The 13,905-nt window shown below is 41.1% G+C and overlaps 2 protein-coding genes across 2 annotated transcripts; both read right to left on the minus strand.

Annotated features, from left to right (window-relative positions):
• Positions 1 to 8,668: 8,668 nt before the first annotated feature.
• Positions 8,669 to 9,563, minus strand: LOC125379251. The gene is made up of 2 exons (XM_048395503.1): positions 9,187 to 9,563; positions 8,669 to 8,854 (listed from the first exon to the last, which is right to left on the minus strand). Exons 1-2 carry the CDS (start codon positions 9,456 to 9,458, stop codon positions 8,785 to 8,787), a joined length of 342 nt encoding a protein of 113 aa, XP_048251460.1. The 5' UTR covers positions 9,459 to 9,563; the 3' UTR covers positions 8,669 to 8,784.
• Positions 9,564 to 11,018: 1,455 nt separating this feature from the next.
• On the minus strand, positions 11,019 to 13,264 carry LOC125379182 (the record flags this gene model as incomplete). The annotated part of the gene is made up of 2 exons (XM_048395399.1): positions 11,019 to 11,262; positions 13,140 to 13,264. Coding segments are annotated over 2 exons (369 nt in total), but the record flags the coding sequence as incomplete, so codon positions are not given.
• Between the last annotated feature and the right edge of the window lie 641 nt (positions 13,265 to 13,905).

A 13,905-nucleotide genomic window follows, 5' to 3' on the forward strand; every position in this document is an offset into this window, starting at 1 on the left:
AGGACGTTTTCATTAAGTGGATCTTAAATTAAATTTTGTATTGATGACTCAATATATTAACTTGGTCTCGTGGCTGTAAGGCTGTAATAATGCTGATGCGACGTTAAATTTGAACTTACTCGTTGAATGGATTAATCCTTTATAACTAATACTCTATTAGGTAACCCACTGTTGAACTGGGCAATCCATTGAGCGGAAGATCAACGCATAGCCTGTTACTTTTCGTCATAATTTAATGATTGAAGCATTCATTTCATAGTGGCATGCAGTCACTTGTGAACTGCCTTCCCCTCTATTCATGACAAGAATTCCAGTGCAATTTGTCTCGAGATCATTTCTACCTAAAACTAAAAGTGCTCAACTCAACGTAGAATGAGCCGTAGGATCTAAGTGTTTGTTTGCTGTTTAACTCCGCACTCAGCGATGTTTTTTTGTGGTTTAACTCCACACTCAGCAATGTTTGTTTGTTGTTTTACGACGCACTCGGCAATATTCAAGCTATTTAACGGCAGTCTCTAATAAAAAATTGAGTCTGGACTATGAGCATCGATGCAATTGGGATGCGATGATATGCATCAACCAAGGGAGTGAGTGAGTGAGTTGCTGAAGACGTATTCCAACCAGGATCTCTCTATGGTATCTGACGAAAGTGAGGTCAGATACCAAAGAAAGTATTCTCGTATTCTCTACATATGCTGATCGTGTAGTTCTTTAGGCTCAAACGGAGTCTGATCTTCAATTGAGTGAGTTAGGTTTAACGCCGCTTTTGACAGTATTCCAGTTCTATCACGGCGTGTCAGCTTTAATGTGGGAGGAAAGACTCCCAAGCGATGCAGGTCCTGATCTTCAAATCCTGCTAGATTACCTTGTAGATCACTGAATTGTCTGGTCTAGACTCAACTAATTATTTACAGACCGCCGTCATATTGCTGGAATATTGCTGAGTGCGTCGTTAAACAATAAGCAAGCAAACAATTAAAAAAAAAAATTCGCCAAGTTTGGATGACAAATGTTGAATAGTTCTGCTCCGGAAAGCACACCTACCTCCATTCAAGCCAAGTCGGACTTGTTTCCATGGAAACGGGAAATTTAAAAAAAAAACATTAAGTAGCAAAAGGCACCATTTCATACATATAGCAGGATGAAAAGCCTATGACGGTTTCAAGTTATACTCCGGAAACAAAATACGGACAGATGGGCGGACAGATGACTTTTTCCCCCCTCATTATATGCCGAGTGATAATCTTGAAAGGTTGAAAGATTCATATCCTTAAAAGTTTAGATTTTATCAGTTCAACGCATCTGCAAGCTGCCTTAAACACTTCAAAATGGAATGTATATATGGTTTATCAGATAATAAATGAGAAGATAGGATCAAAGACCATCAGTGTTCAGCTACCAATCGGCTCCATCAAGTCTCGGTGACTTTTTTGGAGAAAAGGAAACAAGTATTTTACAAATGGGATGCTTATATTTCCACTTCTTTCAATACACGTTTTAAAATGAGGTTAATTGCAAGTTTCAATAACATTTGAGAACTAATGTTCGAACGATGTTTTTGTGTGAGGACTTTTTTCAATGAGGTTATTATATACTTCTACAATGTGATGTCCCGACTTGTCAAATTGGTTGAAAGTTTAATCTAATAGTTTTAAGGCACGGGTTGTTGTTTACCTTCTTTCTGCCACATATAAAAGCCTGTGTACTATCGATGTGCCGGGTTTATTTGCGAGTGACGTGAATACTGCACACCTTCGTCTAAAAACGACGTAACGTAACAACGGTAAGACCCACAATGTTCAAATTGCACACTATGAAAGTTAAACCTTTTTCCCAATTGCATGGATCGATGCTCATGATATTAATCACTGGATTGTCTGGTCCAGACTCGATTATGTATACAGACCGCCGTCATATAGCTGGGATATTAAACAAGGAAAGAGTTTCTAGAACCAGGACTTACAGGGATTGCCTGTTCAGGCTCTATTTAGAGCAATGTATATCAAAGGATGAAGTACCTGTAAAGGAACATATGTACCGGCAAATCTTTGACCTTGAGTATAATTTGGGTTTTTATGTGCTCAAAAAGGACAGATGTGACTTTTGTGAGCAGTTTACTGATAAACTCTCTGATGAGTACAAGGCTCATATTGACTCTAAGATACAAACAAAAACTGAGAGAGACAATGAAAGATCGATTGTAAGTGACGACACAGTCAAAATATGTATTGATCTTGAAAATGTCATCGCTTGCCCAAGAGCTAATGTGTCCCCTTTCTTGTATAAGGGTAAACTGAATTGCTTCAATTTAACAGCACACTCTTCAGTGTCACCACATGGATACTGTTGTGTCTGGGAATCGCAGGAAGGGGTGGGAATGAAATAGCAAGTGCCTTTATTGCAATTTTGGAGAGGTTTGTGCAAGATCATCCTGAAATAAAGCACCTTGTGTTGTGGTCAGATTCCTGCGTCCGCAAAAATCGAAATTCCATCATGTGCACAGCCCTAAAGGAGTTTCTTGCACGGTCTGAAATCCAAAGCATCAAGCAACATTTCTGTGAGCCAGGACATAGCTCCATTCAAGAGGTTGATAACCTTCACAGCAAAATTGAAAAAGACATGAAAGTCAGAGAGATTTATAGTCCCTTGAGGATTATCCGCATCCTGAAGGATGTTGGAAAACAGCCTTTGATCATCATACAGATGAAGAAGAACATGTTTCTGGATTATCAAAGTTTGTCAAAATGTTTCAAATTTGAGGTAATTCCATTCACTAAAGTGAGAATATGATCACAATGTGTGATTACAAGCCAAGGGAATGCTCGTACAAAACCTCATTCAGTTCCCCAGAGATATCCCATTGTGTGATTACAAGCCAATGGAATGCTCGTACAAAACCTCATTCAGTTCTCCAGAGATATCCCAATGTGTGATAACAAGCCAAGGGAATGCTCGTACAAAACCTCATTCAGTTCTCCAGAGATCACTTCGGCAAAGAAGCAGAAATACAGATATGCGTTTGCATCTTCCAGGTCTAACAGAAGCACCTTCATTGAGCAAAGATAAGATCAAGGACTTGAGATCTATGCTCCAATTTTTGCCTCAAGATGATAATTAAGGCGTATATATGCTTACGGTCAATAAACTATCTGTTGCTCCAAGTGAAGTTCAGTTTGTACTCGGGTTCAAGTGATCGATCTCCAATTTCACAAAGGTAAACGTTGATCATAGATATAGTTGTGCTGAAAACAAGATGATTGTTCTGTAGCAATTGGACACATGATTTGAGCGATCCGGGATAGAATAGGTCTTCAGCAACCCGGGGCGGTCGGGTAGCCTAGTGGTTAAAGCGTTCGCTCGTCACGCCGACGACCCGGGTTCGATTCCCGACATGGGTACAATGTGTGAAGCCCATTTCCGGTGTCCACCGCCGTGATATTGCTGGAATATTGCTAAAGCGGCGTAAAACTATACTCACTCACTCTTCAGCAACCCATGCTTGCCATACAAGGCGACTATGCTTGTCGTAAGAGGCGACTAACGGGATCGGGTGGTCAGGCTCGCTGACTTGGTTGATGCATGTAATCGTATCCCAATTGCGTGGATCGATGCTCATGATGTCAATCACTGGATTGTCTGGTCCAAACTCGATTATTTACAGACCGCCGTCATATAGCTGGAGTGCGGCGTTAAACAACAAACAAACAAACATGGTTTGAGCACATACCATTTTGTTCTCAAACACTATCTGGATTAAATGCAAGCTATTGGTAAAGTTTATGTTATCGTGTGGCTGACAGATTTGTATTTCTCATTACACTAGTTTCGTATTTTACCCAGGGAATGAGTTCTAAAAGTTGTATGAAAAAGTTATCTGACTTTACTCTGATATGTTAGGAACATATGTTAGTAGACTCCACGGGTATTACATCTGGAACATAAAGTGTATATTAGGAGCCCCCTACCTACACACAACAGTCTGATGAGAGCACCCACAGTCTCAGTCCACTAGTCCTGATAATAACATATAACCTCAACAAAGGCACATTTCCTGATGTTCCTTAACTAGGGGCCAGTTTGGCAAGGAATATAGTTGGTTGGTTGGTTTGTTGTTTAACGCCGCACTCAGCAATATTCCAGCTATATGACGGCGGTCTGTAAGTAATCGAGTCTGGACCAGACAATCCAGTGATTGATATCATGAGCATCAATCCACGCAATTGGGATACGATGACATGCATCAACCAAGTCAGCGAGCCTGACCACCTGATCCCGTTAGTCGCCTTTTACGACAAGCATAGTCGCCTTTTACGGCAATCATGGGTTGCTGAAGACCTATTCTACCCCGGAATCTTCACGGGTCAGTGTTAGGAACATGAGTTGTTAGGGAAAAGACTGTTGCAAATTCAAATGAGATACTTGTCAACACACTCACGTATTTTAATGTATTATTATTTTATTTCAAATAATCTGTTGATGTTTTATGCTTTACATTATACAGTTTCAGATTAAACTTTAAAAAAACACATAAAAGTCTTGTTGCCATATTTATAGTGTTTTTAATGATAAACAGGGCAAAATGTAATGCGTTCAAAACTGGACCATTCATGAAATACACATTTATTCGTGAATGTTGGTTGGTTTGTTGTTTAACGCCGCACTCAGCAATATTCCAGCTATATGACGGCGGTCTGTAAATAATCGAGTCTGGACCAGACAATCCAGTGATTAATATCATGAGCATCGATCCACGCAATTGGGACCGATGATATGCATCAACCAAGTCAGCAAGCCTGACCACCCGATTTCGTGAATGTAAAGGGTGTAATCTTACCCTGATTAACCTGTAATATTTAAAAAATCGAATATTTACATTGATATGATGTGACTTGCCGAACGGGCAATGGAGTTTTCTATACAAATTTAGATAGAACCCTTAAAGAATCAGAAAAAAACAAAATCGTTGTGGTGAACTGTTCTATCTGATGGTCGAAATTTCTTCCTTTCAACAAGTTAGAAGCCATATGGGGTATATTTTGTCACCATTGTGTTGTTTCTACTAAATAAAACACATTTGGCACCATGTTACATGTCACATAGTATGGGGTACTTTGATGGGAACACCACAAACTTTCAAACCAAACCAAACCATACTCAAAGGAATTAACTGTGTTCGCTAACATTTATTAGTCAATTGGATTTATATGTTGGTTGGTTGGTTGGTTGGTTGGTTAACGCCGCACTCGGCAATATTCCAGCTATATGACGGTGGTCTGTAAAATAATCTAGTGTGGACCAGACAATCCAGTGATTAATATCATGAGCATCTATCCACACAATTTGGATCGATTACATGCATCAACCAAGTCAGCGAGCCTGACCGCCCGATCCCGTTAGTCGCCTTTTACAGCAAGCATGGGTTGCTGAAGACCTATTCATTTATATTTGATTTTTGTCATGAAATGTTCAAAGTATAATCGAAATTGAACTCTATAATAAATCTGTCTGTCGGGAACTTGTTTATGAATCATTTCCATGGCGATGTGGTAGACTAGCTGTCATGTATACCGTTATCCGAAGTAACAGGTTAACATCATTTCAACGGACATTTTATACAAATCAAACTATTCATAACTGGTAATGTTTGACGAATTTGAAAAAAGGTAATGTTTGACGAATTTGACAAAAAGGAAGGCAAAGGTTCCCCGCCAGAAAAAAACAGACATTTCAGATTAGCGTAAGCTGTAACACGACTTGCAGTCTTCTCTCACGTCCGCGACTCCTCGTGGCATTTGTTGCTGACATTTGTGGATTACGTTATGTCAGTTGTTGTTTGTTGTTGTTGTTGTTCTGGACCAGACAATCCAGTGATTGATATCATGAGCATCGATCCACGCAATTGGGATCGATGGCATGCATCAACCAAGTCAGCGAGCCTGACCACCCGATCCCGTTAGTCGCCTTTTACGACAAGTGTAGTCATCTTATACGGCAAGCATGGGTTGCTGAAGATCTATTCTACCTCGGAATCTTCACGGGTCGTTATGTCAGTTGAGCGAACTTGATCAGAATATGTGACGGCAAAGACATAATGTGTAGCTGCATTAAGAAATTGGCACTTGTCCAATAGTCCTTGCCAAACTGCCCATCGTTAAGGTATAATGCGGACTAGTCGAAATTTGCCATTTTTGAGGGTTTACATTATATAAGGACACAAAGAAAAACATTTAGTTTCTATAGCCGAGTAGATGTAACTGTTTAAATGAGATATAAAAGACAAATGTAACAATCTCTCATTATATACATATTTATTGACAGTATTTACATGTGAATAAAATATAAACTATGCACAATCAATTTTAATAAAACTGCCGCATCTTTGCTAGAATACTGCTAAAAGTGGCATTATTAATACTCACTCTATTTACATGAAGTACATAATTATGAACAAAAGATCAATAATCCATATACAAGGAATCGCCACGAATTAACTGCAATATTGCAGATGTGGCGTTCAATCATGCTCACGCACCAACATGTCCTTTAATATATACACAAATCCATTTTCTATTCACAGTAGACCCTGAAGATTCCGGGGTGGAATAGGTCTTCAACAACCCATGCTTGCCGTAAAAAGCGACTATGCTTGTCGTAAAAGACGACTAACGGGATCAGGTGGTCAGGCTCGCTGACTTGGTTGATGCATGTCATTGGTCCCAACTGCGTGGATCGATGCGCATGATGTCAATCACTGGATTGTCTGGTCCAGACTCGATTATTTAAAGACGGCCGTCATGTAGCTGGACTATTGCTGAGTGTGGCGTTTAACAACAAACCAACCAACCAACTATATTCCTTGCCAAACTGCCCCCTAGTTAAGGAACATCAGGAAATGTGCCTTTGTTGAGGGTTCTGCTATATGTTATATCAGGACTAGTGGACTGAGACTGTGGGTGCTCTCATCAGACTGTCAGTGTAGGTAGGGGGGCTCCTTATATACACTTTATGTTCCAGATGTAATACCCGTGGAGTCTACTGGTAGGGGTGGCTCGGTGGTCTAATTGTTACTGGTGGATTGTGAGTGGTGTACTCAGGGCCGTTGGACTGGTGGCAGGGCTGGGGTAGGGGCGACATGAGCACAGTCAGATTACCGGTGGTCATGATTTTAGGATTGCTTCAATAAACTTTGTGCGTTCAAAATTTATTGTTGTGTGTTGTATATTTATATCACAGTTGTCGTTATAGGCCTAATGCATATGGTGGATTTGTGTGTATATTTTCCAGGACTAAATGTGGTCCCAGTTTAGGTTTCAGAGTCTACCTCAGTTCAATAGACCTGAAACAGAACAAACCCTTTTGTATTTTGGACCCAAAATTTACTTATTTGTGGGCCCATTTGGCCTTATTGTTGGCACGTGAGGTCTGCTAATTGAGGATGACAGCTTGGCCATATCCTTTTTGTTTTGTGGCCTGTAGACATGCCAAAATTCAGTGTCCAGGTTGACATTTAGATCATCTAAGTACTCCGCCGGGTACTCTGTCCATTTGGTGAATGGTGGAGGGAGTATATACGGCGGGCTGTACGGCGGCGATTTGGGTGGTATGTCTACATCGAGTCGAGGGTAGGTTGTCATAGATGAGGACGGACCATTTGCTAAGTCACTGGCGCTGTTGTGCGTATCATGTGTTGTTACGCTGGGCTGTCCTTGTCTCGGTATTTCCACAGATTTGGAATGTATTCTCGTATGTGAGGGAATGGTGATTTCCAGCAGTAGCGGGCTGGCAGCCACGCTTATTGTAGCAGTGGTGTTAGCGGTTGCTGCTTTTTTAGCTTTAGATTGTCCATGATGTTCTTCAGACCCGTGAAGATCCGGGTTAGCATAGGTTTTCAGCAACCCATGCTTGCCGTAAAAGGCGACTATACTTGTTCGAAAAGGCAACTAACGGGATCGGGTGGTCAGGCTCGCTGACTTGGTTGATGCATGTCATCGATTCAAATTGCGTGGATCAATGCTCATAATACTAATCACTGGATTGTCTGGTCCAGACTCGATTATTTACAGACCACCGTCATATAGCTGGAATATTGCTGAGTGCGGCGTTAAACAACAAACCAACCATGACGTTTCTGGTGATTCTTGAAATCATCCTGCCGTTTGTATGATTTTTGACATAAGAGACAGATGAACCTTTTGGAGCTGTGGGCGCTCCTTAAGTGTCTTTGTAGCAGTCCCGTTCCGGCGTGAGTAATTCCTTGGGCAGTGTGGGCAGTAAAGTTTGTGAGTGCTGATTGTTACGTCATGAAACTGTTAGTTTTTTAACACTGTTGAACACTAAACAGAATATTGACAAATATATTTAATATTTTGAATTTACCTCGGACTACCCATGGTAGATAGGATTGTGAAGACCCTCCTATTTTAAAAGAGCACTGCCAGCAGTGGACCCTGTCTTCTCACAATTGTCGAGCCCCTAGGTGGTCGTTTCCCAACAAAAGAACTCGGCATTCCCTTCCTTCGGACGGCGACAACTCCTGTGCAGAATGTCTTCCTGTCAAATAGAGCATGGCAGAGAGACGGACTGCTGAAGTAGTTGTCGCAGATGATGTGGTTCAAGATGCGGGTCCATCACGTCCAGGACCACACCATGCCCAAGACCCTTCTTGGGCGGTGGTCCTCCAAGGTTCCGGCCCTTGTAAATACGAACTTGATGGGTGTAGCCAGTACCCGCCTCGGCAATGATCCACAACTTCACCCCCCCTCTGTGGGCTTTCTTGTTGGCCATTTACTGTACAAGATGATGTCGCCCTTTGGAGCCAACCATCCTTTCATCAACGTAAACACTCTGGGTCAGCCTGAAAAAAGGAATTGTGTGATATGCATTACTTAGTTGATGGATGACAAAATAGACACAATTTGTGGATAACAACTTCTTTATTTACTGTCAAGGCGACGTTTCGGTATAGATCCTTATACCTTATCTATTTATGAAGTTTTAAATACAAAATCATTTTACAAATGTTCATTTTAAAAATCTGCAATTTTTGCTATATGTAATTTTCATATTGTCATTTAACATGTAGAATTCAATAGGACTTTCACGACATGAAAGATGTGCCATAATGAATATTGTTCAAATACTTTTTATATGATATATCAGAATTAAGAAAGTAAAAAGATGACATACCCATGAGAGTTTGCGAATGATCCTTTCACAAGATCAAGGACAGGCCTGATCTTGTGGAGGGGGTCGTGATCTGGCTGCCCTCGGGGCACTGCAACAGAGATGTCGTTGCAGTGGAGGAACCGCATGATGACTTGGAAGCGATTCCTCGGCATGATCCCCCTGAAGGAAGGTGTTGACACCAGCCAGTTCTTGTCCCCCTCATTCCAGTAGGAAGCGATGGTTGGCTTCTTGATGACACCCATGGCCAAGAAGAGTCCAAGAAATGCTCGCATTTCTCCCCGTCTACGGGTCTCCACGCCCGAGCCCTGCCCTGTGGTGATAGAGTGCAGCTCTGCAGGTACTGCTCAGCATACCTGTTTGTTTCCCTGACCAGCAGGTCGAACAAATCAACACCACTCCTCTGAGTTGCTGATTGAATATAGGAGGGGCCTGGTTATCTGAAACATATATCATAGACCCGTGAAGATCTGGGGTAGAATAGGTCTTCAGCAACCCATGCTTGCGGTAAAAGGCAACTATGCTTGTCGTAAGAGGCGACTAACGGGATCAGGAAGTCAGGCTCGCTGACTTGGTTGATGCATGTCACCGATCCCAATTGCGTGGGTCGATGATCAAGATGTCAATCACTGGATTGCCTGGCCCAGGCTCGATTATTTACACCCCGCCGTTATATAGCTGGAATATTTCTGAGTGTGGCGTTAAACAACAAACAAACAAATTATACACTTATTTATGACCACATGAATTATTATAAATCATGCTGACACATTTCATTGTATTTGATACATGCAACAATAATCTCATTATCATTCAATTTATATCCACATTTATACCTAAACATGTAATTGACTTTGTTTGAGACACCAAATATGAAACAATTCCTTATTTAGCTTGATTATTAAATTCATGCAATTAATGATAATTCATCTTATCTCAGTATGTTCAAATGTTGTCAATCACTGGATTGTCTGGTCCAGAGTGAGTGAGTGAGTGAGTTTGGTTTTACGCCGCTTTTAGCAATATTCCAGCAATATCACGGCAGGGGACACCAGAAATGGGCTTCACACATTGTACCCATGTTGGGAATCGAACCCGGGGCTTCGGCGTGACGAGCGAACGCTTTAACCACTAGGCTACCCGACCGCCCCGACTCGATTATTTATAGACCGCTGTCATATAGCTGGAATATTGCTGGGTGCGGCGTTAAACAACAAACAAACAAATGATAGGCTACCACGACATCACAATCAAATGACATCACTAATATCTCTACCACTGAAGCTGTGTCTGTTTATAAGTTGAAACGTTGGTAGAATTATGCTGGGAGATAAATAAAATCTCACTCTCGTGTCTTTTGATATGAAACATATCAATACTCGTCAAAAAAAAGTTAAAAAACTCTTCGAAAAGCCTGAGAGTTTCAAAATTGCATCGACTTGTGTAGATATATTTCAAATCAGAAGAAACGAGGTGATATTTTCCATGTTTCCTAATAATTCCATACAAGCATCAAATGATCTACTGATCAGGTAAATGTACTTTTTAAGGAGCACATAGGCTTGTGGCTGGACATGATTTAAATACTTTACGATCTAGTTAGGTGCTTCACATAGGCAGCGGTAGAAACTAACAGTTTTCGTCCACTTGTCCTTATAATGATAACATATAGCAAAACCCTTTTAAAAGGGCTTTTTTCTACTAGTCCTTGCGATACCATTACTATTTGGCAGTTTGCCAAGGAATACAGGACTAGTGCCAATTTCTAAAGCTGCATAGGTAGATTAATTTCTGGAGTACTGAAGAAAGTGTTGTCATTCATAAATATTGTTATATCAATTACATACAGAGTTCCTCCGCGAATAATTACCTGTCACTTCTTTCAAATATTTGAGGAATTCTTCATAGATCATTTCTTCTTTTGATCGCGTGTTTGACCCATGACCTGAAAATTGGGGCTTCAGAATATGTCGAAGTTTCCTCAAAGTCAGATCCAATTTTGCAGTTTGTTGTAACAGGTACCTCGTACAAAGTTTCGATGTCATCAACTGAAAGAAAAAAGATACAGATAGCATACTCCTTTATAGTAACATTGTTTTATCGTGTCATGACATGTTGATGTGCATAACAGTAATTGGTAATTTTAAAATAATTACTGTCCTCACAGTTTCTATCCCGCATTTGGAAAATAAACTTTTGCGATTGATGAATGAAGGGGGTCTCTAGATAAAAATATCCTATGAGTAAATCTCACCCACTGTAAAATACTGTTTACAGCCCATCCTGCAATAACCAAGGGCTTTCAGGTCCACATTCAATTAAACGTGGTTAAATATATTGTTAACCAAGCTGAGCTTTACATTGAAAACACAGAACCGTATTCGACATAATAAGCGCCACGTTCTAATAAGCGCCCACAGCGCTATTTGCTAAGATATTGGCAAGTAAACAATCCCAATTAACACTCCTTCCTATTGATCAATGTACAGAAGACTTATTTATTCGTGTATATTACGCACTCATGTGTTATATGCACCCTTAATTATGGGCTATTAAATTTTGGAAAAATATATCTCTCTTATATAAACATTTCAGGCTGTCAGCATAAACCACGAAATTTACCATCTTTCAACTCATTTTTTATCACCAAAATAATATACTAATAAGAGCCCACTATTTCTAAGATTGAGAGCGCCCTGTGCGCTTATTACGTCAAATACGGTATGTTTATTTCCAAATTATATTTACATACCACATTTACAATTACTTACATCTACGGGGGCACGGGGGGACCAGTCGTCTAAGGCACCGCGATTCGCTTTGCAGAGTTGCGTCCGTTGGGCACGCCAGAAACCTATGATTGTGGGTTCGAATACAGGTTTGCCCCAATTATGTTTCTAGGTTTGTCAGCACCATACCCGTGCTCGTGGGTTTCACCGAAGTGGTAAATGTCTGAGACCTGCATCACTTCGGGCTCCTCCCACATTAAGCTGACACGCCACGATATAACTGGAATACTGTTAAAAGCGGCGTTAAACCCAACTCACTCACTCACTTACTTACATCTACGAGTCATACTGCATTGAGACCATCTCTGAATTGCTGCTGAGAGAGTGATGGCTGATCTGCAGACAGGACAGCGTTAACATCATCATCCTCTATGAAGCACGGCAATGGTCCGTTTTGGAGAACACCTAGATGCAAACAAATGAACTCTCAACAACAAGTAGATGATATGCAAGAATTACTACAATTATAACACACATACAGGTGGGTAATGAGTTGGTGATAACAATGAATTTTTTTACAAATTTTGATAAGCACCACCAAAAATCAAAAATGTATTTAGAATGTGGACATATACAAGACACGTATAGGAATGTCTTTAAATAAATTCTACATGAGTATACACATTTGGTTGGTTCTATCTGAACACATGAAATGAGCTGTCTTCCCACAGGGGACATTGCCTTGAGTTTATCAACTTTTAGTAAGATATTGCTCAAATTATTACCAAGCTTTAAAATCTTTAGGACGTTTTGGATCTCAATTCATCAGTGTCCAATAAAATGAACCCATAAAAATAATTAAGGAATAGATGGGTCGATAAAATTACAAACCACAAAGGAGACCAGCGGCATAAAAATATCTGTGCTGGATGTTCCAGTCGTCTGATGTTAAGGTTGGTTGTTGGTTGGTTTGTTGTTTAACGCCGCACTCAGCAATATTCCAGCTATATGACGGCGGTCTGTAAATAATCGAGTCTGGACCAGACAATCCAGTGATGATTATCATGAGCATCGATCCATGCAAGTGGGATCGATGACATGCATCAACCAAGTCAGCGAGCCTGACCACCCAACCCCGTTAGTCGCCTTTTACGGCAAGCATGGGTTGCTGAAGATCTATTCCACCCCAGAATATTCACAGGTCTGAGGAGAACAGCCCTTCTTCAGTTTTTGGTGAAAAGTCTCTTCTCCTCCTTGATGATGTTATGTAGCATCAGTTGAAGGAATTCCTTTCTTGGCCCCCCATAACCTTGGGCCTCTTCCCCATAAAATGTAACCTCCAGGGAAGGTGTACATTATAAGGCCCTCGTCTAAAAGTTTGTCGAAACCTGTCTTCAGGAGGTTCCTTCTTGAAACAAAATATGCTTGTGACCTCCCCGTCCATCATATCGTCAGTGAACATGACTTGATGTATCTCCCTGCCGGTCATAAACTGTGTATGTCCCGCAGGACGTCAACGGGATTGTGTATGTCCCACACGTCAACGGATTGTGAATGTCCCGCAGGACGTCATCGGGATTATGTATGTCCCACAGGACATCAACGGGATTGTGTATGTCCCGCAGGACGTCAACGGGATTGTGTATGTCCCGCAGGACGGACGTCAACGGGATTGTGTATGTCCCGCAGGACGTCAACGGGATTGTGTATGTCCCGCAGGACGTCAACGGGATTGTGTATGTCCCGCAGGACGTCATCGGGATTGTGTATGTCCCACAGGACGTCAACGGGATTGTGTATGTCCCGCAGGACGTCAACGGGATTGTGTATGTCCTGCAGGACGTCAACGGGATTGTGTATGTCCCGCAGGATGTCAACGGGATTGTGTATGTCCTGCCTGTGGAATACAATAAAATACGGTTGAATAAGTGATTAATTGTCAACCTTGATATATAACTTGAGTAGTAACCACCGACCAGTTATCGCAATTTTG

This window comes from Haliotis rufescens, unplaced genomic scaffold (assembly GCF_023055435.1).
Source record: "Haliotis rufescens isolate VD_foot unplaced genomic scaffold, xgHalRufe1.0.p SCAF_14, whole genome shotgun sequence".
NCBI classification, from domain to species: domain Eukaryota; kingdom Metazoa; phylum Mollusca; class Gastropoda; order Lepetellida; family Haliotidae; genus Haliotis; species Haliotis rufescens.

Coding starts and splice junctions, on each gene's coding strand:
- LOC125379251 (XM_048395503.1), bottom strand. CDS start 9,458: ATGCGAGCATTTCTTGGACTCTTCTTGGCCATGGGTGTCATCAAGAAG. Junction 8,855..9,186: donor TCATTCGCAAACTCTCATGG/GTATGTCATCTT, acceptor TCCTTTTTTCAG/GCTGACCCAGAGTGTTTACG.